Here is a 26050-nt window from a genome sequence, read left to right as displayed (position 1 = left end):
TGAACTGGATCATATCCTAATTAGTGTTAGAATCAGGCCTCTGTACTTAATCACAACCCAATTAGTGTTAGAGTCAGGACCGTGAACTGAATCATATCCTAATTAGAGGCCCGTGAACTGAATCACATCATAATTAGTGTTAGAATTAGGCCCGTGAACTGGATCATATCCTAATTAGTGTTAGAATCAGGCCCGTGAACTCAATCACATCCTAATTAGTGTTAGAGTGAGTCCCGTGAAATGGATCATATCCTATTTAGAGGTCCATGAACTGAATCACATCTTAATCAGTGTTAAAATTAGGCCCGTGAACTGGATCATATCCTAATTAGTGTTACAATCAGGCCCGTGAACTCAATCACATCTTAATTAGTGTTAGAGTCAGGCCCGTGAACTGGATCATATCCTAATTAGAGACCTGTTAACTGAATCGCATCTTAATTAGTGTTAGAATGAGGTCCTTGAACATGATCATATCCTAATTAGTGTTAGAATTAGGCCCGTGAACTCAATCACATCCTAATTAGTGTTAGAGTCGGGCCCGTGAACTGGATCACATCCTAATTAGTGTTAGAATCAGGCCCGTGAACTCAATCACATCCTAATTAGTGTTAGAATCAGGCCCGTAAACTGGATCATATCCCAATTAGAGGCCCGTGAACTGAATCGCATCTTAATTAGTGTTAGAATGAGGTCCTTGAACTGGATCATATCCTAATTAGTGTTAGAATCAGGCCTGTGAACTCAATCACATCCTAATTAGTGTTAGAGTCAGGCCCGTGTACTCAATCACATCCTAATTAGTGTTAGAATTGGGTCCGTGAACTGGGTCACATCCTAATTAGTGTTAGAATCAGGTCCGTGAAGTGGATCATATTCTAATTAGTGTTAGAATCAGGCCCGTGTACTCAATCACATCCTAATTAGTGTTAGAATCGGGTCCGTGAACTGGATCACATCCTAATTAGAGGCCAGTGCACTGAATCACATCCTAATTAGTGTTAGAATCAGACCCGTGAACGCAATCACATCCTAATTAGTGTTAGAATTAGGCCCGTGAACTGGATCACATCCTAATTAGTGGCCAGTGAACTGAATTATATCTTAATTAGTGTTAGAATCAGGTCTGTGAACTGGATCATATCCTAATTAGTGTTAGAATCAGGCCCGTGTACTCAATCACATCCTAATTAGTGTTAGAATCGGGTCCGTGAACTGGATCACATCCTAATTAGTGTTAGAATCAGGCCCGTGTACTCAATCACATGCTAATTAGTGTTAGAATCAGGCCCGTGAACTCAATCACATCCTAATTAGTGTTAAGAGTCAGGCCCGTGAACTGGATCACATCCTAATTAGAGGCCTGTGAACTGAATCACATCTTAATTGGTGTTAGAGTCAGGCCTGTGAACTGAATCACATCCTAATTAGTGTTAGAAGCAATCCCGTGAACTCAATCACATCCTAATTAGTGTTAGAGTCAGGCCCGTGATCTGGATCATATCCTAATTAGAGGCCCGTGAACTGAATCTTATCCTAATTAGTATTAAAGTCAGGCCCGGAAACTGGGTCACATTTTAATTCGTGTTAGAATCAGGCCCGTGAACAGAGTACAGCATCATATATAGAAAACGAAAGTAGAAGATATGACGTATGCAATTTGTGTGTGTTTGAGTGCACAGAGTTTCCGGTCGGATCAGTTCACGGGCTTATAGCCTTTCCCGTATTTTACATCTTTAAAACGACCTGATGTCAGAAGAAGAAGATGCCCTGGATCCCCTGTTGCAGGATGACCCAAACGATCATGCATTCAGTATAAATACGTACATGTAAGTTGATGTAGCCACATAGGCCGACTAAAAAGGGGAAAAAATGCGGTTTTGTTATGAAAAATTCACGATTAATTAACCGCGATTTGATGCCATGCTTTGTCGTTTCATGAAAGAAAATATTTATATTTTATGATATCTAAAACAAGTGAATAACACTCTGTCCGGGTCCGGCAGTTTGATTAACACCCCCCCCCCCTTTTCCCCAGAATTATCTCCTTACCTGACGCGCGAGTGTAAGAAGGGGTTGTATTTAGTGTATAAGGGGATGGGGTGGTTTTAATCAGACTGGGCATTCACGACCCTGGTGAGAAGGCTATTTTCCAAGTTTTTTCCATGTTTATAAAAGAAATTATCTTTCTATGAAAAGAAAACACAATCTGTTAGGAAAACACAATTTGCATTATTGTAATGATAGAATTTATTATCATAATTTGAATTATTTTCTTTATTCTGTAACAGAAATAAAAACAAAATGTGTGTTTGGGCCAAAATGGGGGTGGGTTAGCATCAATCAAAGTCTGATTATGACAGGCTAATGAAAAATCATATTGATTTCTCTTTTATCCAAATGCATGTATTTTATATACACTTAATAGCTTATGACCATAAATTACATGTGATCCATACATGCTGGTACTTGTATGCTATGACCTGATGGGCACGTGTCCCATTCTTGCCGTCCTCCTCCGTGGCCGAGTGGTTAGAGCAAATCACACGGCCTCTCACCTCTGTCGGCGCGGGTTCGAATCCCGTTCGCGCCGGTAAGTGAGAAAGTTTTCCCAGTTTACTTTCGAAAGATCGGTGGTCTCTCCCCAGGTATCTGGGTTCTCTCTTCCACCAATAAAAAAATGGGTGACACCAGATAACTGAAAAATTGTTGAGTTTGGCAGAAAACATCAATCAATCAATCAATCCCCTTCTCTAATTTCGACTAAATCCACAGTCCATCAGAGTACCATACAAGGGGATTTAGACACTGGGTACCATTAAGAAGCAATTCAATTCAACTTTTATATCTGGGGTCATTCACTTTCCCTCAGAGTTTCAGTATTTTCGCTGGACCCTGTAGGTTTTAACCTGAATTTCTTCAGTATTTGCCCTCGTGTATAATATATGCTAGGCATAATGCAGATACCTACATGATACATATTTTTTTTTTCATTACCCACTCTGCTACTCTTGCAATGTATAATAAAATATTCGATTCATTTCTAACACATGTATGCAATCCCTTACCTTATCTTTAAATAAATTTGAGTAAATAAATTTAAGTGCGAAACTGTTCCATGCTACCGTGAAACTTAGATTTTGCTTTTTAAACATAAACCAACAATTCTTAATTGTAATTTCTTTTCTTCTTTAAAAAGGGTATTGACATCTCAATATTTAGTGGGAAGTTTCCAGGTATCATCCGCTAGCGACAGTCTACTGACAAATCCAGACATGCATTGGAAGGATGCTGATGTGGAGGACACAGGAACACCTGATCCCAGAACTGTGGCATTTCATTCGGGGTGACAACCTGGCTTTCAGTTGGTATGACTCTTTGAGGTTGAATATAGGGTTTAATCAGTATAAATGTGATTAACATTCAAATAAATCCAGATAATACATTCACAATTGGAATCATGGCATTATGGTACACTGATATGTGTGTACCATTTTACTGGTTTTTTTTTTTTTTTTTTTTTTTTTTTTTTTTTTTTTTTTTTGCTGCATAACTAGGGATCGTATACATACAAAATGAGACAATTTCTAATTAGTTTCTAATCATAAGGTATGACACGTTTTAAGGTATGGTGGCCAATACTGATTTTATTTTTATTTGCAATTTTCTTTCAGATATGGGACTCTATTATTCGGAAAACTGCAGATTTTATGAAGCTGTCTTTGACAGAAGATTTGGTTTTCTCCATCTGTGTTGCCACCAACCATTATGCTGAGATAGTCATAACTAGGGGGAAGGGTTGCCATATACTTCCCAAGGAAGTTTGCAGCCTCTCACTGAAGAGGAACTGTACAGGTATTACTAGTTTTAAAAACCGATATTGTGGCAGTGATTTCCAGTTTCAAAAGAATAATAAAATGCATAGTAAAAAGATTACCTTTACCAAAATTAATCTGGCTGTGAATGTACATGTAACTCATTTATTAAATGTGTACTACAATTACCTCTGATAAAATTTCATAAGTAATTAAATGCATACTTTTCAGAGGGCCTTGATTATCGAAAACATTTACAGAGCCAATTTGAGTATTCAAAAGCTTTGACAATACATTAGTATTTAGGACTAAGTATTAACGATGACGTTTTGTCTATTAACAATGATAGCTTTCATTCATATGTCGATTTGATATATCCCTGTGAGCTCGAAATAAAGGACACCACAGAGTCGTCCACTTCTGCTTCATACTTAGATATTTTATTGAAAGTAGACATTAACGGCAAACTAACAACTCAACTGTATGACAAACGGGATGATTTCAGCTTCTCCATCGTCAACTTCCCACATTTATGTAGCAATATTCCATTATCACCTGCATATGGTGTTTATATATCTCAACTGATTCGATATGCAAGAGCTTGCTCTGGGTATAGTCAGTTTTTAAATCGAGGTAAGCTACTGACAAACAAATTGATGGTACAGGGATTTCAACAGTCTCGATTGAAGTCAGCATTTCGCAAATGCTATGGTCGTTATAACGATCTGGTTCGTCAATACAACCTCGCATTGGGTCAAATGCTGTCTGACGTGTTTCATACCGATTGTTAAGCCGTTCTTGGCACACTGATTTTGACTGCGGATAACTCCGTTTACGTGATCAGGATATGGGGCTCACGACGGGTGTGACCGGTCAACAGGGGATGCTTACTCCTCCTAGGCACCTAATCCCGCCTCTGGTGTGTCCAGGGGTCCGTGTTTGCCCAACTATCTATTTTGTATTGCTTGTAGGAGTTATGAGATTGATCACTGTTCGTTATCTTCACCTTGCATTAAGAAATACTTTTTTTCCAGATTTTTGTGCATTATATTATACACGCCTGCTGTGAAGTTCCAGTCGATAGACAGATATTGGTCAACGCATGCCCCTGTCGGAACAACTCGTTATCAAGAATTGTCTAGAAATAGGTTTCAAGCGGTTGAATATAAGAACATTTTTGTTAAATATGATGCAAGTACATTTGAATCTAGTGATTGAAAGTAAGTACTTGAACATTCGTTTATGTTGAACTTGGAGAGGAAAAATGGTTAGTACTTTTTGATAACATTTGATAAGGTGTTGTTGCTTAGCAACCAAATATAATTGAATAAAAATAGATTATTTTAGATTAACAATAATTGAAAGATCTTTGTTTTAATGTTGCAATACTTATTATATTTAATGGAACATAATGGCAAAACGTCATATTATTAGAAAATGATGGACAAGTATATAAAGTACGAAGTTTCCATTTGATGACCTTTGATCTTAATTCTCTTGATTATATTTTTTGTTAAAAACCTTTTAAAATGATTAAGATCTATTTAAAGATTATATTTTTAAAATAATGTGACATTTACTAATCATCATGGATTGTAATTACGTTTAAATTGTGTCGAATGGATGCAGAAAGGCAAATTATGGTCAAAATTGTACTATGAGTGTTGTTACTTAGCAACCAAAAATATTTGTTTGTCAATAAAATTGATTAGTTTGATTTCGTTCTTTTTGTAGTATATTAAAAGGCACATTAGCTCATACATTTAGAATTTCCTATTTTTGACTCTAATCTAGTGAGAGGGGTCGTAATATATATATTTCAGAGAAAAAAGATTGCAAAAATGTGCACTTATATGACCTTTGACCCCGTAGACCTATTTGAGGTCATGGGATACATTGACAAATTTTATAAGAAATTGTTCCCTGTCCAATTCCTAACAAAATTACATGTATATGCCTACCCCAAATCGTGATCCATGCAGATTTAAATCGATTTAAAAATACTGTCATTTAGTCTTTAAAAACCTCTAAAATGTGCCGGTAGAGAAAGGGTTAATGTACATTGTATTTTTATATTGATTGATTCTGAGAAGTATGGGAGACGAGAGAACAAGTAGAAGCGAGTACTCCAGTAAGAAAGAAACGTTTTATTGACAATGTTGTCAGCATACAGACTATAAAATACAAATATTTCGTATCATATACAATATTTAAAAAAACACTACAATCTACAGTCATGAAGTCTCTAATTTTATCATATGTTATCTTTTCTCGGAATAAGGTTGCAATTTAAAGTGAGTTGACATCATCCACAATGAAGAGCTACCACCTACAAAGGCTAATGCCCAGCAAGTCCAACTGCTGCCGTACAGCAACATGGCAACATTTAGCGGCAATAAAAACACAACCACTGGCTCGGGCAGCAACACCACGGACTTCCATAAGATGCCCCACAACACATAATAAATAGGGGTGCTGCCGAGTACTAGAAACATCTCTAAACACGACCTGACGAATGTCCATGAACTTGAATGCCAGAGGTCACTGTGACATATTGACGAGAGAACTAACACTGCTATGGAGGTCAGTTTGGTAGGGGCTGTGTGGTTGGCGTCCTTGAGGTTGTAAAATAACTTCATGTCCTTTTGTAAGCACATTAAAATTACACTGGATCCACAACACTGAAATAGAAAAGCATGAAGTAATGAATCTATTTACATCATTATCTCTTCAGTTATAAAAGTTTCTTCCTGCAATCCATACCGGAGATGTCTGTTAAAAAATACAAGCCCTTCTTTCCCCATAATAACATCTACTTGTAGATAATGTGATGACTTTTTGACCATAAGATCAATAATGGTCATCTACCGGTTATGATTAGGTCTATGAAGTCTACTGTTCTGAATCTACAGATCTTGAAGCATCTTACTGCACCAGTAGAATCCTGAACGAACGCTGAATAGTTTGGAACAGGATGCTCTTGATTGGGGATACCAATGCTGAACATACTTTAAATGGAATAGTTCTTATCAAGTACAGGACAAATGTTGAAAGAAATTAAACACGTTTGCCTTAATACATGTAGTGATTGATAATTAAGAAAAATAAATAAAAAAAAACCCAGTTTGAATATTGTACAAGAATGTTTAATGTTTCGAGTTTTCTTAAAGGATATCAAAATTTATAAGTTTTGTGAAAGCATATTCTATATTAATGTATTACTGAAATATGAAATAGAGGAACAGTTATTTCTTACATAAGGCCCATGGGTCACAGTGCTCCCCTGAATCACCTTGGCCTTGCTGTTGTTTAGCTGTTGTGATTCTTAGAATTTTATTTCAATCTTAATTTCCATGAAAAATTTTGACCCCATATTGTGGTCCCAACCTAAGCCAAGGGGTCAGGACGTAACTGAAGTTGAATTCACACAACAAGGGGATGCCTCAAAATGACAAACACGACCTTGCTGTTCTGGAGATAATCAAGGTCAAAAGGTCAAAGATCATGGTATGAAATGGATTTTGCCATATGAAATTAATCTACAAAATATGAAAGCACTACCTAGGTTCAGGAGACATTTAATTAATAGGTTAAATTTTGAAAGCAGGTCGAACTACAAGGTTAAGGAAACTTAGGTAATGAAAAAGTTTTGTCACAAGGGATGTATATATAAAATATGAGAATCCTATCTCTAACCATTAAAAAGTTCTGAGTAAGGTTAAAGATTTGAAATATGGGTAAAACTAAAACAAAAAAGATGTACGATAACAAACAGTGATCAATCTCATAACTCCTATAAGCAATACAAAATAGAGGGTTGGGCAAACACGGACCCCAGGATATACAATGTACCAGAGGTGAGATCAGGTGCCTAGGAGAAGTAAGCATCCCCTGCTGACTGCTCACACCTGCCGTAAGCCCTATATCTTGATCAAGTAAACAGAGTTATCTGTTGTCAAAATCAGTGTGCCAAGAACGGCCTAACAATCGGTATGAAAAAAGTTAGACAGCATTTGACCCAATGATAGGTTGTATTGGTAAACTAGATCATTATAATGACCATTGAATTTGCGAAATGCTGACTTTAAACGAGACTGATGAAACCCCTGCACCATCATCTTGTTTGTCAATAGCCTGCCTCAATTTAAAAACTGACCATATGCAGAACAAACTCTTGCGTATCAAATCAGTTGAGATATATAAACACCATCTTCACATGTAAAACTGATTCCCCTATTGTGGACCCATCCTCCTTAAGAGAGCCATAATTTGAACAAACTTGAATCTGCAAATACCAAGCTTGCATATTAACATGACTAAGAACACTTATCATGTCTTGAGAAGAGGATATCAAACTATTTTCCCTATATATTCGCATGTATAACTTTGATCCCCTATTGTGGGTTCACTCTACCCTCAGGGACCATGATTTGAACATGAATCTACTCCATGTCAAGAAGTTTTCATGAAAATTTCAATTTTTCTGGCCCAGTGGTTCTTGAAAAGATTTTTAAAGATTTCCCCTATATATTCACATGTAAAACTTTGATCCCCATATTGTGGACCCACCATACCCCCGTGGGCCATGATTTTAACAAACTTGAATCTGCACTATGTTGGGAAGCTTTCATGTAAATTTCAGCTTTTCTGGCCAAGTGGTTCTTTAGAAGATTTTTAAATGACCTCACCCTATTTTTGCCTTTTCTTAATTATCTTAAGAGTTTGAATAAAATGCTTTAGAATGCAACTGGAACAATTCCTGACTAAAATGGAATGGTAGCAGAATGATTCAGGTGGTATTGAAAGAGGCTTCAGGGTCAGAGGTTATCAGTCACACAAACACTAGCGTAAGCACAGAACACATAACCTTTAACTATTTCACCAGAAAATGACGAGGAGTCAGTCACTAAATATGACTATATATTAGAATGCCCAAATATTAGTAACTGGTACATCAATTTATATGGTAGAAAACCATGTCACTCATGATTCATTTACTTCTAATGATCGGCCTGCCAATAAAATTTAACAACTATCAGGTAATGGGTTCTTTTGTTATCTCTCAAAGACTATATCAACGACTTGTCATGATCAGTCTGTCAATTATTTGATTACTATGGGCATGAAGTATTGTATATGCTAAGAGAACAGTTAATGTAGGGTGACTATTCCTTAAACTTCTGAAATGGTACATAAAGCATTCTGGCTACATGCAAGAGAACCATGAAAAAGTTCTGATGAAGAAACGCAGTACTGACAAAGAAAACTTCTGTGTCTAAATAACTTCTTTGTTTAAATACTGTAACAGTTATTGTATGATCAGTAGGAGACTAGAAAGATTACCAGAATTTCAGCATAACCACCCGTTACGCATGTAATTACAACACTCACCCATATATCATAAAGCAGCCCTGTGGCGGGCCCCAGCAAGCACAGGAACAAGAAGGCGGTGATGGTGGTGAGATTGCCTACCAATGGCAGATACGGGATCTCCTTGTCATCCTTCTCATGCAGTGGGATGTATTCAGCATTCTGAATGAGAATGAACACAACTTTATAATGCACGGTTCTTGTCTGGAATTTATAAACACTAATTGGCACCTGCTAATCTGAATGTTTTGTGACGATGTGGACTAAAACTTCACGTGAGTCAATTTACAAGCAATACAGTCTGAACTGCATTATACATTTGCCCCCTTTTAATGTATAGTACTTCAGTATCTTACCCTAGAGACAACTATTTTGGTGCATATGCTTATGATGAGATTGGCTGCAAGGAATAATTTCCAAGATGGTAAGGTCAAAATGGTTTGCTTGCGTTCCTTGGTAACCAAGTCAACAATCAATGATAGCACACTGAGGACAACCACCAGCATGCACCTGAAATCAGCAAATATTGTTACAATTATAACTCATCCAAAGTTATAAAAATACTTTACACTTCAAAAATTAAGTTCTCTCCGAGTTAAACTTGTACATTCTAATGAGAAATATGTGGCCCTTAGCACTTACAAATTACAATTTTGACTCCGTTGAGCGAGATACTTTTTAAGCACTGCATTTTGGGATTGCCAATTTTTTTCACACTGGTGTATGATTTTAACTTGAATTACAAAGTTACAGAATACTTGTAACACTTACACTGTAAGAATATTTTTCTCAAACTTGCAACAAAGATGTTCAGATTTAGAGAAAGCAAAGAGAGCGCACACAAGACACATGGAGACCAGTCCAAACAAGATGAGGTTAACAATTGGTGCCTGGTCCTCAGGATACAACTGTAAAGACACAAAGATTACATCAAAATCAAACTTCTGCCGAAAATAAGATCAAGTATTGAAACCCTTGTTTCACATTAACGACAATTTTGTTCTCCTAATTTCCTTCAACTCACCACTTAAATTGTGATTCTTGATCACCCGTGACTTAGATCGATATTTCAAGTTTTGAAAGACATACAGAACAGTATTAACCTCAGAGGAATATTTGTTAGATTGATTGAAAATCAACCATCAAAATGGTTTTCTGTAATGAACTATAAGGATTGAAAGTCTTCTCCAATAGAAAAACTTACAAAGAGAGCGGCCCTGAGCCCAGGCGTGATTCCCACCAACACAGAGGCCACCACAATGTGGGGGAAGGTCTTGATAGTGTCTGCATACATAATGATAATCATACACATGATGCTGATCACCTCACATAACTGAAACAGGCCAGTCCTGTAAAAACATACCAAAGATTAATTGTGGTTTTATGCCATTTGGCGTTATTTCAACCATTTTAAGATGGTCGTGCCAAAGATATCAAACATACATCATGTAAATTAACCATTTTGTGTACAGAAAACATTACCATAACCTAGATTTGGAAACAAGAAAACGTTATCATAACATTCAATTTTAGACACCTACTTTCTGTTCTTCATCTTCCCTGTGGAGCACTTAATACATTGGTTTATATCTGCCATATCAGTGAATTGTGCACCAGCATAATCCTTCTAACAAATTGGAGTGCACCTTTATCTCGTAAATCAATGGTGAAAGTGATAACTGCAATGTGGTCATGTACAATGTATGTGTATACACCAATATGTCAGTAAAATTCAGAGAGCCATCAATTTGATAAAAACCAGATCTTTGATCCGCTCCAATATTCTGATGTCGCTAATACATCATGATTGTATAGGGTCACGTCTGCATACACTTTGGTGACCTAAGGTTATCCAATCAAATACTTCTACAAGAACCATTCAAACCTTTTCTTACATGTTGAATCAAGCAGTTACGGTTCCTTTGGAAGTCATTATCCGGAAAACACTACAGGATTTTGCCAGCGATTTGATTGGTTTATCTAAAGTTCAGTCTGATGTGATCCTATACTGTCTTTGTATTAGTGACATCAGAATATTGGAGCAGATCAGAGATCTGGTTTAATCAGATTGGTAAGCCATGCACAGCTTAAATAGCTGTCTTACAAAATGAATATTCTTATACATACATTGTCAGTGATACATCTGGTTGAAACAAGATAACTATTACTCCTGTAACCACCCCTAGAATTCCTAGTTGTTTGACCTTGACCTCAGATGGCAGGTGAAGGACACATGTTGCTATAATCAGCATACCACAGATGATGAAACACATTCCTATAAATAGAAATAACAGAAAACACTTTTTAAAAAAACCAACAACAAAAAAGAAACCAACTAAAAAACAAACAAACAAACAAAAACCCCAAAGTTGGTAATGGCCAATATTTAAGATTTTCAAAAGTAGGTAAAATCCCAAGCTCATAGTGAAAAAAACTTTGGTACCCCAAGAACGGTCTTATCACAAGGAATACATATGTGAAATATCAAAGTCATATCACTAACCATTCAAAAGTCATGAGCAAGGTTAAAGTTTTTGCAAACAAATAGATAAACAGACAGATCAAAGACTATATATATAGGCCCCTCAATCTCCAATTATGGGAGCATAAAAACACTCCAGTATCTGTATCTCACTTTTGTAAAATTCACTCCTCTAACCACAAACCTAAGATTCATTTCCTACAGACAGCCAATAATAGGAGACAATCTAAATTAAGATTTGCAAAGAAATTGTATATAATTATCACCCTTACAAGATGTTTGCTTTTTCACTTCATTTGTCACTTTCTTTGATGATGTAACAGACAAATGATGTTTATTTCACTCCACAGCAGTCTTTGACAAGACCTTTCCTTAGGTACCAAAGGTTTTTTTACTTTGAGAGTACATACAAGGAAAGATAACTGCTGATATGATTAGATAAAATGTTTGAGTATTCCCAATAAAAATTCCAAATAAAAATGTTGCCTTTTTCAATTCATTTTTTAAAATTTAAAAATGGAACATTTTCAAATCTCTGGACAAATTCACTTCAAGTTTTACATGATCTGCAAGTTTCATACAATCAGTGTTGATTTTTTCTGAGTATTGATGCATGATCTCAACCCTGTGTGTTTTTGTTGGTCATTTGATTCTTATAGAATGTTTACATTACTTCAGATGAGCCACTCTAGCAAAATCAGTATGATTACTTTTACCTATTTATCACTAATTCAAATCCAATGGAGAATAGCACTCACATTTTTACTTTCTTGTGAATCAAAGACATATGCTGAATGACGATTTCACCCATCAATTACATAGTGTAAGTACATAATGTAAGTACATAGTGTAAGTACATAATGTAAGTTCATAGTGTAAGTACATAGTATAATAGACATCGAATACTCTACACAAGTTAGATACCAAAGGGAGATAATCTATTTGCTATGACAATGTTTTAAAGCAAGAAATCAAACAGAGGAGCGAGCGTGTTGAAGAATGGCTAGCTCACCCTCCCATGTTATAATTTGTCTATATTTGCTCTGGTTACTGTTTGCTTCAATAAGTCTAGATTCCACCTCTGGTATATCTAGGGGTCCACTCTACTCTCTATTTTGCTTACTTATAGGAGTTATGAGATTAATCACGGTTTGTTATCTTCACCTTTATTGAAGTTATAAGATTGATCATTGTTTTTCAGAAACCCACGCTGGCCAGAGGTGAGAGGCCTTGTGATTTTGAGCGCGATGCTCTAACCACTTGGCCACGGAGGCCCTTTATAGGAGTTATGAGATTGATCACTGTTTGTTATCTTCATCTTTATAGGAGTTGTGAGATTGATCACTGTTTGTTATCTTCACTTTATAGGAGTTATGAGATTGATCACTGTTTGTTATCTTCACCTTTATAGGAGTTATGAGATTGATCACTGTTTGTTATCTTCACCTTTATAGGAGGTGTGAGATTGATCACTGTTCGTTATCTTCACCTTTATAGGAGTTATATGAGATTGATCACTGTTCGTTACCTTCACCTTTTCAATATGATGCGACTATTACGTGTATATGTGATGTGGTTCTTACCCATCGCATCGGCAGCACTCGCCTGGACTTTGAACAGGTAGGAGCCCAGAATAAACAGGGCGGGGTTAACGTTCAGTAACACCGAGATACACATCAGGATCACATTGACAGCCAACTGAAACAAACCAAGCATCATATCGAAAACCAATCTTCCTGATACTCAATATACCTCACAGGATCTTACATATATAAGCTAAAGGTTAATTTACCTTTTTTATGATAGAATCAGACCATCAATTAAATGCTCTTTGAAATATATATATTTGGCGTATGAAAAAACAAAGTATATTTCCATTAAAGCTGCCAATGAACTTGAACATTTTGACATAATGAAAGTTGATATAACCACAGTATTTATGTTCATTGTCCATGAATTAATTTTCCATAATTTATCACACCCACTAAATGCAGAACATTTATCACATCTGCTTAACGCAATACATTTATCCAACCCACTACACGCAATACAGTTATCCAACCCATTAAATACAATACATTTATCCAACCCACTACACGCAATACATTCATCCAACCTTCTAAACACAATACAACGCACCCAATGAACACAATTTATAGCATCAACTAACTGCAATACATTTATAATATCCATGTATCATAATCGTGAGTATTTTCTGCCAATTATCACAGCAGAAATCTCTAGGAATTATCACATGTATCAAAATCCTTTCAAATATTTAAAACCCCTGTCTGTTTCTACATATTGTGCAGCAATTTTTAAAAGTGACGAATGATACACTGTAAGTTCATTTACATGTAATGACCGTAGCAGCTGTTCACAATAAATGTTCATCTCATTTGCTAAGGTAGAATAATGTACCCCTCTGAGTACTCATAAACAATCAAAGTTTACATTGAATATAGTCAACTCAATATAACCACACACACACACACACACACACACACACACACACACACACACACATATATGATTGCGCCCATGACAAAAGGTCCTTATGGCTTATTTAAGAGAACAAAGAAATAACGTCACAAAGATTTGACGTTACGTAGGCCTAGAGCGCCATACGTAAAGATGCATATGTACACGCACATGATTCAAAACCACGTGTTAGATTTAATCATATTTATAAGATATGCACGCTTTAAACCAAACCAAAAAGACAATTTGGAAACAATAGGTTTGAATGAAATATTGATAGAATTTATGATATTTAATTTTAAGAATCTGAATGTTCTGCGACGGTTTCTTTCGGCAGCGGACCGGCAAAAATAAAACATGTAGGTAACAGCAGATATTGCAGCGCAATTCCATGAAGGTTCATCTAAGATTGTGTTTATTTCTTTGAACAATTAATCCTGAATGAGTCTGAGGTAAAAAACAATTCATAATTTTCAATACAAAAGTTGAATCCACTTTCTAAAAATTCATGATCCGCCTCGGCTGCGGCAATGTGTACACTGTCAAGTCGATGTTGAACAAACAATTTGTGGTACATCCCCAATTTATTAGGTTATACCTTATCATAATTCATTATTTGTTATACATAATTTACAGAGTAGTAAAAAGTCATGAAAAACTTGAATATTTTTGGGTTTAGAAGATTCTGTATGAAAAATTTGCGCGTCTGGTAATTCTATTTATAAATACAAGAGAGATAACTCTTTGACAATAACTTAGTTACTGAGGTACCCCAAAGGAAAATGAAAGGTGAAGATAACAATCATCGAACAGTGATAAATCTCATAAATCCCGTAAGCAATTAAATAGATAGGCCTAGTTGGGCAAACACGGACCCCCGGACACTGAATTGATGTGTTAATTTAACCAAATATGAAAAGTTCACTTGCTAGTCACATGTTTATTAAACAATTATTAGCAGATGCAAATATATCACATTAGCCAGTGGCGGATTTAATGGGGGCGCACCCGGCGCGCGCCCCCACTAAAATTTTCAAATTTAAGGTAAATAGTTTAGAAAAATGTAAACGATAAAAGAAGCAATAATATCTTCCACTTTCGGAGAAATAAATGACCAAATCTTTTGATTTATTAAATTACTTTTATTGGGAGAACTTCATTTTTTCTTTAAAAAAAAAACCCCTAAAATCTGCGTCATTTTATTAATTTCGCCCCATCAAATAATGACAAAAAAATAATGAAAAGGACTACATATATGAGACATATTTCACGCCTCATAAAAACTGTAAAATCCAGGAGCTTCCGGGGGCTCGCCCCCTGAGCTCCCATCAAGGTCTTCGCCCTGGACCCATTAGGGGCCTCAAGACGGCCCCACACTCCCTGTCTAAAAAAAGTGAGCCCCCTTTAACCGCGATTCCTGGATCCGCCCCTGTTAGCAGATTTGAAGTCAGATTGTGCAATCTTTGTAACATATATTTAGGATTTATATCTCTTTCCGGTCTTATAAATTCATTTGAAGCCGACATTAAGGGTTTTCGGAAGACGAATAAGTTATTAACACATTTACAGTCATTGGTCTTTTGACGGTTTCTGACACATTTTAGGCCTATAATTTTCCAAGGGGGGGGGGGGGGGGGGCAGCTGGCGGGAATGTTCGGGAAAAAAGAAATTTAAAGAACGCAGAGGAATTTCGAATAATTATTGACAAGCAAGCAAAATTAAAAAAAAAAAATTAAATCATATTTTTTTTAAAAAACCCACCCAAATGCATGGGTATAAGAATTGAAACCTAAATAGTGTTATCATTCCCTAACTTCGAATGCAAAATATTTGGGGTAAGTAAAAACAAAGAAAAGATTAACTTATCAAAAAATAGGACACCTTCCCCTCCCTACCTCCACCCTGGTTCTACGTGGCTAGTTTTTAGAGTATAATTCAGGAAGCATTGATTAAGATATCGAAAACAAATACTCACTGAAAATAGAGAAATTGATTTTTTGAAGAAAAAAAGACAACTACAAAAAAGAAAAATAATGATAAAACACAACCAAAAAAAAAAAAAAAAAATAGAAAGAAAAGAAAATAAAAAAATGATTTTGATACTCGTTTAATATTTACCCCCTTTGAAGACTGTTGACAATACATTGACTATCAACGATATCGATAATAAAACATACTTTGGCAATATTTTTCTCATTTGTAAGACTGTCTTCGTGTGCTACTTGTTTGGTAGACTGTGCATGTCGGTCAAGTTTCATTAGGTGGGGTTTTGTTCTTTGGTTTTTTTTTTGGGGGGGGGGGTGTCCTAGTTGTTTTCTGCACCAAAGTGGTTTGTTAAAGAATGTTTAATTACCCGTGTGTGTCAGAGTGTTTAATTACTCATGTGCGTCAGAGTGTTTAATTACCCGTGTGTGTCAAGGTGTTTAATTACCCGTACGTGTCATAGTGTTTAATTGCCCGTGTGTGTCAGAGTGTTTAATTGCCCGTGTGTCAGAGTGTTTAATTACATGTACCAGTATGCGTCAGGGTGTTTAATTTATATCTGACGTGTGTGTCAGAGTGTTTGATTACATGTACCAGTATGCGTCAGGATGCTTAATTATCTGTGGGTGTTTAATTATCTGACGTGTGTGTCAGAGTGTTTAATTACATGTACCAGTATGCGTCAGGATGTTTAATTATCTGTGTGTGTCAGAGTGTTTGATTACATGTACCAGTATGCGTCAGGATGTTTAATTATCTGTGTGTGTCAGAGTATTTAATTGCCGATGTGTCACTCAGGGTGTTTAATTGACCGTGTGTGTCAGAGGGTTTGTTTTTTAGAGTGTTTAATTGACTGTGTGTAAATAAAAGTGCTCACTAGAGAGTGCATCGGTGAGGTGTTCACTTCATAAGCTAAAATCCAAGAAGCTAGAGTGAATAAAGCGATATGTTTTACAAATGTTTTAAGTACCATTTAGTGAATTTCTTACAAAAATATCAGGATATTTAAAAGTGTTCAGTTGTAGGTGAGAAGTTATAATGTGTTCATTTGGTACATTTTACATGTTAATGTATGTTGTGTCTGCGTGTGTGTGTGTGTGTGTGTGTGTGTGTGTGTGTGTGTGTGTGTGTGAGAGAGAGAGAGAGAGAGAGAGAGAGAGAGAGAGAGATGTGCATGTTTTTTTCCACTTGACCCCTAAGGGTAGATGTCGTAAGTTTTCTCTCTGTTGCATGGCTTTCTGCATGCTGCACGATTTCCGTGGGTTTGGGCAAATGCGATTACTTTTAACTTTACTTTCGCAGTAAACGAGTGACGTAATTTACCCATCTTAAATGCAGTTATGTTTGAATTCCTCGTTTCACTACCATTTAATTTTTTCTTTACAGACAGAGCATTAATTGTTTACGGCACCAATTAAACTTTTGGCTTTGATTATCATCATTTTGATAATTACCGAGTGGGGTTGATACATGTATACTGCACCTTTGTACATCATTTTTCGCAGCTTCGGTAGTTTGTCAATTACAACACATTGAATGCCCATTCAATATTTTGAATTTATGTATATAACGTCGGCTATATGATTTGAAGTTTAAACGAAGAAAATATATAGTTTGTTAAATTTTTAATAGAAATGCTACAAAATCTCGTGCTTTACTGAAATCTACATTTCTCCCAGAAGATACTCAGTGAAGATTACCGCTATAAGGCATGATTGCCATTTCTTAAAATGTAGCTCCGCTGTATTGAGGACTTACATTATTTCCACATCGAATTCTAGTGAAATTAATCGCAAATAATAAAATCAAGATTGGTAAGAATTTTTGCCGCGTATTATACACACGAGCTGCGATTCTTCCTCAATTCTCAGACTCAAAAAGGGGGTGCGTATCAAATAGCAATGCGTATTTTATTCGGCAAAATACGGTATATCTCTATCTCATGTTTTTGGTTTTTTTTTTAAAAAACTAAAACAGTGAAAAGCTAATTTTCCTTAAAGTCGTGAGTATCATATGAAAGTGGTGAAATTTATTTCCATTTAAACCCATTAAAAGTGCCTATACATTTGAGCTTCTTTTTTTCACACAATACACACACAAACAATTAAGGAAATGAAATTAAGACTTAAAACACCTTGTTTATTTCAGATTAAATGTTGTTCTATGGAATGACGCCAAGAACGTCATGACGTTACGCTGATGCTATAGAATATATAAGTGCTTCAAACGCAGAAAAATACGTCTTAGAAGTGAAAGAGGGCTATAAAATTACATATTTTGAATCATCTACCTATTATCTATCAGAATCTGCTAAAAAGTGAAAATGGGTAAAAATTGCCATAAGGGCCCTTTTGTCATGGGCGCAATCATATATATATATATATATATATATATATATATATATATATATGTGTGTGTGTGTGTGTGTGTGTGTGTGTGTGTGTGTAAGACTGCTATGGAAGGTTTCTCCTTGCAGTTTCATTTATTCGCTGAAGTCTTGACAAACCTGTTTCTTGGAAATATCTACTGGAACTTCCAGGAGAAGCATCTTGATCATCATGAAGATAAAGAAGAACATGGTGAGAATGCTGGTATAGGGTAAGTCTCGTGCCTCTTTGGTGAAGATCACCATGGCAACCAGTGCCGATTTTGTGATGTGGGCAGACATGCAAGCACAGGACAAGTTGACAGGCAGCCTTCGAGCGATCTGTAATCTGTAACAGACATTTACAATAGTTGTTTACACAGCAATCTGTAATCTGTAACACACATTTACAACAGTTGTTTACTCGGCAATCTATAACACACATTTACAATAGTTGTTTATTCAGCAATCTGATTTTTTCAAGATGATAAATTTACACTGCAAATCATTTCAGGTTACAGAGAGATTAGAAATTGAAAATCTCTTTACTTCTAATTTTACAATTTCAAGGTGCACATTCTGGTGTGTTTCATTCAGAAGAAGCCTTGACTTACCTCTGGAGAGCGTATGAGATGTGAAGCAGAATAAGCTGCAGAACTGTAGCTCTCTAAAAAAAATATTTTGACATAACAGAGAGCTACAGATCCACCCCTTATAAAAACCTACGGCAAACAAAATCATTTGAAGCTGGGAGTTTTGGGGTCGGATGGGGCTTTAATGAATATTTGAAGGTATGTTTAGACACAAGTATAGTAGGAAAATATGTTAAGAATTTTTTAATATTAAATTTATGAGACAGCAACTCAAAAATACAATGATATAAGGCCTCAAACGTGCGTAGCTTTTTGTGTGCCGTAAATCGAAGATTTTTATAAGGGGTGGATCTGTAGCTCTCTGTTATGTCAAAATATTTTTTAAGAGAGCTATAGTTCTGCAGCTAAAGCAGAAGAAGCCTTGACTTAGGTCTGGAGAGCGTATGAGATGTGAAGCAGAAGAAGCCTTGACTTACCTCTGGAGAGCGTACGACGCAGCAATGCCAGTGACCATGAACAGGGGCCAGCTGTACAGACCCGAGTCAAACAGGATCACCTCACACTTGATAAAAACTGAAATGAAATCCAATCAATGGCAACTGAAACGAGGTTTTAAAACGAGGAAAAATTTCACATCAGCTCCCTCACGAGAATGAATTGTCAGACTCTTCAAAATGAGGATAATACATTTTTCAATTCAGCATCACTAGGTTTGGTGTGCAAGTTTTATAGCTTAAGAATAATTCTTTGTTCGTACAGAGATGTGCAGTAATTACTGTGTCCCTAATCTTTTACATGTATACTATAGTTCCATTTCTGTGATGGTGTGGTTTGACACCTACCTATAGTCTGCAGAACAACTAGGAAACTGAAGCTTGCTTGAGATCCATGTGTAGATAGGTGGGCTGCCGTCAGACACAGTACATAATTAACTATCATCAGGCAGAAAATGGCCTTCAGAGATATCCCAAACATAAACGTATAAGTAACTTTCTGTTAAGGTGTCATATACTTATAATGTGTGAATAAAGCCATTCAATGGTTTAATATATGCACAGATTTTCCCAATTTTTTCTTCAATCTCAAGAGTATCTAGGAAGCAAATTATCTTGTAATTACATCTCAGATTGTTGTTATGCCATATGGCCCCGAGGTCCATGGTTGGAAGAAACTAAAATTTCTATTAGATGCCTACGATTATCTATTACTATTACACAATATCATGTAGACTGTAGTATCATAGAACAGCATGAACAGCATCTACGTCTCGACTTCTCCTTCTTGAATCAGTGGTGACCCTCTATTGTGTCTATCAATACTTGCATGAATGGCTCACTAAGACAAATATGAAAGAAAGACTTTGTTGAAATTTCCACGTGAATAAGAATGGTTTTCTTCAGATAAAGGATATGAAAGTTTCCATGGCAATTTGATTGCCCACACCAATGAGAGCACCACGGCCACTACAAAGAATACTGTAGAAACAAACTCAAAAAGACATTAAACAGCAAATTAAAGGATTTCTTCCCATAGTAAGAGTACTTTAAAATTGTGTATTCAAATAAAGTAACTAAAGTTAAGTCACATACTATGAAAATATGTCATTTATCAATGCTATATATACATGTGTTTTTCTGTGTATTCCCAAACTCAAAAGTGTGTCCTTAGTCCAACAAATTGTTGCATTTGTATTCCTTTTTAAGTTCTAAACTAAGGACGTGATTTTTTTTCTCTGACCTTGAGTTTTTTTATAGCTGAGCAGTGTCCCATACACCGCATACACTCCCACTGCAAAGGGCAGCCATGACAGGAAGTGTGATGTCACTCCTAACTCTAGGAACACTTGGTAGGACAGGAAGGCAGACACGCCCCCACACAGACTGCGTAACTGTATCACAAGGCTGTACTGAAATCCTTTCAAACATACCATGATGTGAGGAAAATTTAATCTACACTACAAGTGTATGTTTGCATATCACTTTACAAATTACATCCTTAGAGTTCTTGACAGAATGTTTTAAAAGATTGTTTCTATATACATGTATTCCTATGTAAAACAATGAGATTATCTTCCATCCCACCAAGGCCATGGAGTTCATGGTTCATTGGTTTGATCTATTTTGTCTCTTCTAAGCAAGTTGTGGTGTTTTGGTTCAGTGCCCAGGGTTCCAAATTACAATTCGCCCACTCGCATTGGCGACAATAGTTTGTTTGTGGGCACTCAATGTTACGTTCTCCTTGCCCACTTGGCGACCGTAATTGTCTGATCAACATTCTTCTTTCCGACCGATCTGAGTCCTAATATAAACGAAGTTTAATTTCCGGCTGAGATTTTGCCACTTTGTGAGACATTCCTGGTGCATAGGATATCAAGCCTTCCAAAATGTAAACCATAAGAAGTTGAACAACGCAAGGGTTACTTCAAACGAAAAGAAAGCCTCTGTTTTTGCAAAGTAGAAAGAAGGGAGAAAATGGCTCGATGACAGCGAAAAGGGGGTGAAATGTGCTGTGTGTACAAAACATGACACGAAAGGTCCAATTGTTATGACAGCTTGCCCGAGTTATAAACTTGACAGCATTGTAAAGCTGAGAACTTTCGAAATCACATAGAAAATATGAAGAAGCATGTGTTAAAGTCAGATGCCACGAAGATCATCAAGTCCATAAACTCTGATATGTTTGCTAGGTTAACAAAATGAGAGTGGAATGAAAGAGGGAGGAGAGAGAAGTGTTTGAAACAATTACGGAAATGGAAACAAAATTTGAATAATGATATTTTAATTTTTTAATTAAATTGCAGTCTGACCTAGTGTTTCTGTTTTATTGTAAAAAACCCCAACATTTTATTAAATTTCATGTGTGTGGGCTACTAAAATTTCATGTGGACTAAAGAGATTTCTTATTTAGGGGCCCACTTGGCCCCAATGGTATTTTGTCGAAGTTGGAACCCTGAGTGCCTTAGGAGAAAGTGTTCTAAATATCTCACTCTTTTTCACTTTCCTTAATTATCTACCCATGCAAAAAGAAAACCCTTCATTTATACAAACTTGAATTCTCTTTACTAAACTTAAGGATACTTTGGGAGACATTGACCCAATGGTTCCTACAAATGTGAAGTTTACTGATAACAGACGTCCAGACAGACATAAGCCCATCACTTCCCCAGGACCTCCACAATGTGTCTGATACTCATTAACATGGTTAGAAATACAGCCAAGCACAACAGGAAGACCAACTCACACTGAAAGTCAAAGTAACAATTACAGTATTGATATGTATCAATTAAGCAAATAGTTTTACAATGTATCAGTTATTTTCAATACTTTATGTTACCTTAACAAACAAATTCCATACATTTTGTTGCAAACAGTAATCTTATAACTATCAACTGAAATAGCATGACTGTGTTCATGGAAATGAAAACTGTCTAATGCTAAATAATGAGGCCCAGCCCTGTAGTTAAAAATTTGACCTTGACATATGACCTAGATCTTAATCAGGTGTGTAGCTTTGTCTTTGACATTTCAGTCCAAATGTGAAGTCTCTATGTTAATCAATTCAACACTTAATTTCTGTTTGATTCATAATTGTAAATTAAAATAATGGTCTTCCCAGAATCCCTACTGAATGTCATAATGAAGGCATTTTTTCATATTAAAACACACCCAGTAAGCTTGCTCTGTATAGAATTCCCAGTAAGCTTGCTCTTTATAAAATTCCCAATAAGCTTGCTTTGAATAAAATTCCCAGTAAGCTTGCTCTACAAAATTCCCAGTAAGCTTGCTCTTTATAAAAGTCCCAGTAAGCTTGTTCTGTATAAAATTCCCAGTAAGCTTACTCTGTGTAAAATTCCCAGTAAGTTTGGTCTATAAAACTTCCAGTAAGCTTGCTTTGTATAAAATTTCCAGTAAGCTTACTGTGACGCCACCGGAATTCGTTGGGTCGTCCGGAAAACGTTTTTTTTTTTATTTAATTAATAGTGATTACATCCGGTTTGAACATTAAGACATTTTTTCTCGTGCACCGAGGACAGACTCGGGGAGTCATTTTTCCCAACACAGCGTCTGGAACGCTTTCCATCGATCTTGCGGTATAGAGGGGCAGCGATGTATGTTCATTCTATTTATTTTTATGCTATTTGAATTATATATGTTCTAAAATTCTATTTTTTCTAAAGTAAATGTGAAATTATGAATTTATTAAGTCAACTATTCTGATATATGTGTGAGCAGAATTTGTTTATATGTATTTCAGTTTGTTACCGTAATTACTGCTACATGAATAAAGAGGTAAAACTGCTGGGCGTTTTTTACTGACGAAACAGAGAGCTGTGGCAGAACAGTAACAAAATCGTGAGTATTCTACCTCAACCACCCATCGAGGATCGACAACGGACCTATCCTGGGGATAAGACGTTCTTCCGCGGATGTCGGATACCTGTGAAGCTGGGCTTCCCACCTAATCCTCTCCTTACCTGTACCATCACCTTGGATTCCGTGATACTTCCTGTGTTCCTTGGACAGTGACATGTTTGTTTATATATGTATGTACAAATCTACCGTGAGCTGTTTGTGACATATTGCTGACATTGGTGATTAAATATGGCAACTGGAGGAAAACCGGCGGATGTCAACGCTGAGGAAAGTGAGGATGTACACAAACAGACAGAGGAATCTGAGGATAAACGTCGACTGAAGACCATGACAGAAAAAGGCTTGATTCAATTTTCTACCTTTTTGAAAAATTATAAATCTCAGGAAGAAAATGCTTGGATAAAGATTGAAGAAATCATAGCTGACATAGATGAAATTATTACACAAAATAACTATAAAGAATTGTGTAAGATAAAAGCAGAGCTTCGGCATCTTAAGCTTACTTATTGTGATTGTGCAAACGACTTTCTCTCATTTCTCAAAAGAACAAATACAGCAGAGAGTAACGAAGAATACTCGATCCAAGAACCAAAGTACCGTAAATGAGAAGACATCATAGATCAACTGATGAACCGCATTGAGGACGCTCTACTGGGTGCAGCAGACACTGTTTCACGTGCAAGTGGTTCCAATAGACCTCGATCCAGAAGCTCTCTCAGCGATGCATCTAAGTCTCAACCAATTCAACTAAAACAGAAAGCTGAAACAGAAAAAACTAAACTAGCATTCATCGACCTTCAAACCGAAAAATCTAAAATCGAAGGACAAATCCAAATCCTTGAACAGACACAGTCGGCCGCCATTGCAGATGCAGAAGCTGGAGTATTTGAGGAAGCTGAGAGTGAAAACAATAGTGTCCGAAATTCTTTCTTGGATGAGTTATCTAGTGACCGACATAAGCGTGTCGCAGAGTATGTGGACAGCGTTTCTCAAGACCGTGGATGAAGTTTAGACACTCATGTGAATCTTAGAATTGCGCAAACTATTCCTAAAGACTACTACTACAATGATGTTTCTTCAGTTCCTCATAGAAATGAACATTTCAGAAGTGAACTACAGCCACAAGAGAACTCTATGGAATCAGTGTCAAGATTCCTACTCAGGAAAGAAGTTTTATTATCCAGATTTAAAACATTTAACGATGAGCCAGAAGCTTACAATGCATGGAAACTGAACTTTACATCTATTGTGAGTGACTTACAAATTTCTGCATTCGAGGAGCTACAACTACTTGTAAGATGGCTGGGACCAGAATCATCCAGACATGCAGCAGATATTTAACAAGCCAACGCGGAGAATCCTTATGAAGGACTGCGTCAAATATGGACCAGATTAGACGAGCGATACGGAGCAATCGAACTCATTGATAACTCGCTGAAATTGAAGATAGCTGCCTTTCCATCACTTTCTGTGAAAGATCCCAAAGAACTTTATAGACTATCGGACCTCTTGACTCAAGTTGACGGTGTGAAAAAGAATCCTAGATACTCAGCAGCCTTATCTTACTATGATACCGCTCTCGGAATAGTACCAATCGTAAACAAACTACCCTATCAGTGGAGAGAGAAATGGATAAACAAAGCTTCAGAATACAAGAATCGGTATAATGTTCCTTACCCACCATTCACTTTCTTTGTGAAATTCATGCAAGACTTATGTCGTGTGAGAAACGACCCTGAATTTCAGTTTAAACCGAAATCTTCAAGTCAAGTTCGTTCAAGAAAAACCGAAATCAAACCTAGCATATTAACAGGACAAAAGAAAGTATGTTTTCTGGAACACAGAGATGAATCAAATCACACTATCAAAGACTGTCGTAAATTCTGTGCACTTCCTATCAACAATAGAAAAAAAGCTCCTCAAAGAAAACGGAATATGTTTCAGATGTTGTGACTCTAAGGACCATTTAGCAAGAGACTGTACTGTGACTTTGAAGTGTGACTCGTGTCAGAGTGATAATCATTGTGGGGCATAATACATGAATAATTCCCAAGGCGGGGAGGATAAGGAGAATTCATACAGTATTGAAAGTACAAGATCTAAAGAGTACTATTCATCAGGATCCCTCACAACTAGATGAACTCAAGTCTGTTTAGTGCCATTCAGTGGAAAATTCTGTGCGAAAATCATTCTGGTGGATGTTTTTTCCATTTGGACATGAGGATCTCAAGAAAAGAACATATGTGATTCTTGATGACAAGAGCAGTAGAACTATTGCAAGGTCGTCCTTTTTCGACAAGTTTGGAATTCAGGGAAAAGACATTTCCTATATCTTGTCATCATGCAATGGATCAAGCATGGTCTCCTGGAGACAAGCCTTCAACTTCATAGTATCATCAGTTAATGGTGATGAGCAGATACACTTACCGTCCATTATAGAGTGTGATGGTATCCCAATCTCCTATGAGGAGATCCCAACGGCAGCTGTAGTGAAATCGTACAAACACTTGTCAGACTTGGAATCTGACATCCCACCAATAGATAGCAACGCTGAAGTTCTTCTGATTGGACGGGATGTTCCTTATGCT

General features: G+C 36.5%; 1 protein-coding gene across 5 annotated transcripts in view; it reads right to left on the bottom strand.

The window, feature by feature from the left end:
- Positions 1 to 5942: 5942 nt before the first annotated feature.
- LOC125674968 (uncharacterized) overlaps positions 5943 to 26050 on the bottom strand; it is a 40844-nt gene continuing 20736 nt past the window's right edge. For 3 of the 5 annotated variants that reach the window (XM_056158225.1, XM_056158226.1, XM_056158227.1), the window contains 12 exons: positions 20827 to 21003; positions 20502 to 20577; positions 19932 to 20075; positions 19566 to 19662; positions 18638 to 18845; positions 13251 to 13365; positions 11313 to 11460; positions 10390 to 10534; positions 9957 to 10093; positions 9542 to 9695; positions 9207 to 9347; positions 5943 to 6496 (listed from right to left, as the gene is read on the bottom strand). In XM_056158225.1, coding sequence (XP_056014200.1) covers positions 6077 to 6496; positions 9207 to 9347; positions 9542 to 9695; positions 9957 to 10093; positions 10390 to 10534; positions 11313 to 11460; positions 13251 to 13365; positions 18638 to 18845; positions 19566 to 19662; positions 19932 to 20075; positions 20502 to 20577; positions 20827 to 20868 — 1827 coding nt within the window. In that variant the 5' untranslated portion in view covers positions 20869 to 21003 and the 3' untranslated portion in view covers positions 5943 to 6076. Of the gene's footprint in view, positions 6497 to 9206; positions 9348 to 9541; positions 9696 to 9956; positions 10094 to 10389; positions 10535 to 11312; positions 11461 to 13250; positions 13366 to 18637; positions 18846 to 19565; positions 19663 to 19931; positions 20076 to 20501; positions 20578 to 20826; positions 21438 to 26050 lie in introns of those variants that run through there. The other 2 variants (XM_056158223.1, XM_056158224.1) reach the window with 2 other exon arrangements.

The sequence above is a fragment of the Ostrea edulis genome, chromosome 3, assembly GCF_947568905.1.
Source record: "Ostrea edulis chromosome 3, xbOstEdul1.1, whole genome shotgun sequence".
Taxonomy (NCBI): domain Eukaryota; kingdom Metazoa; phylum Mollusca; class Bivalvia; order Ostreida; family Ostreidae; genus Ostrea; species Ostrea edulis.
This window is presented reverse-complemented; position numbering and strand designations above follow the sequence as displayed.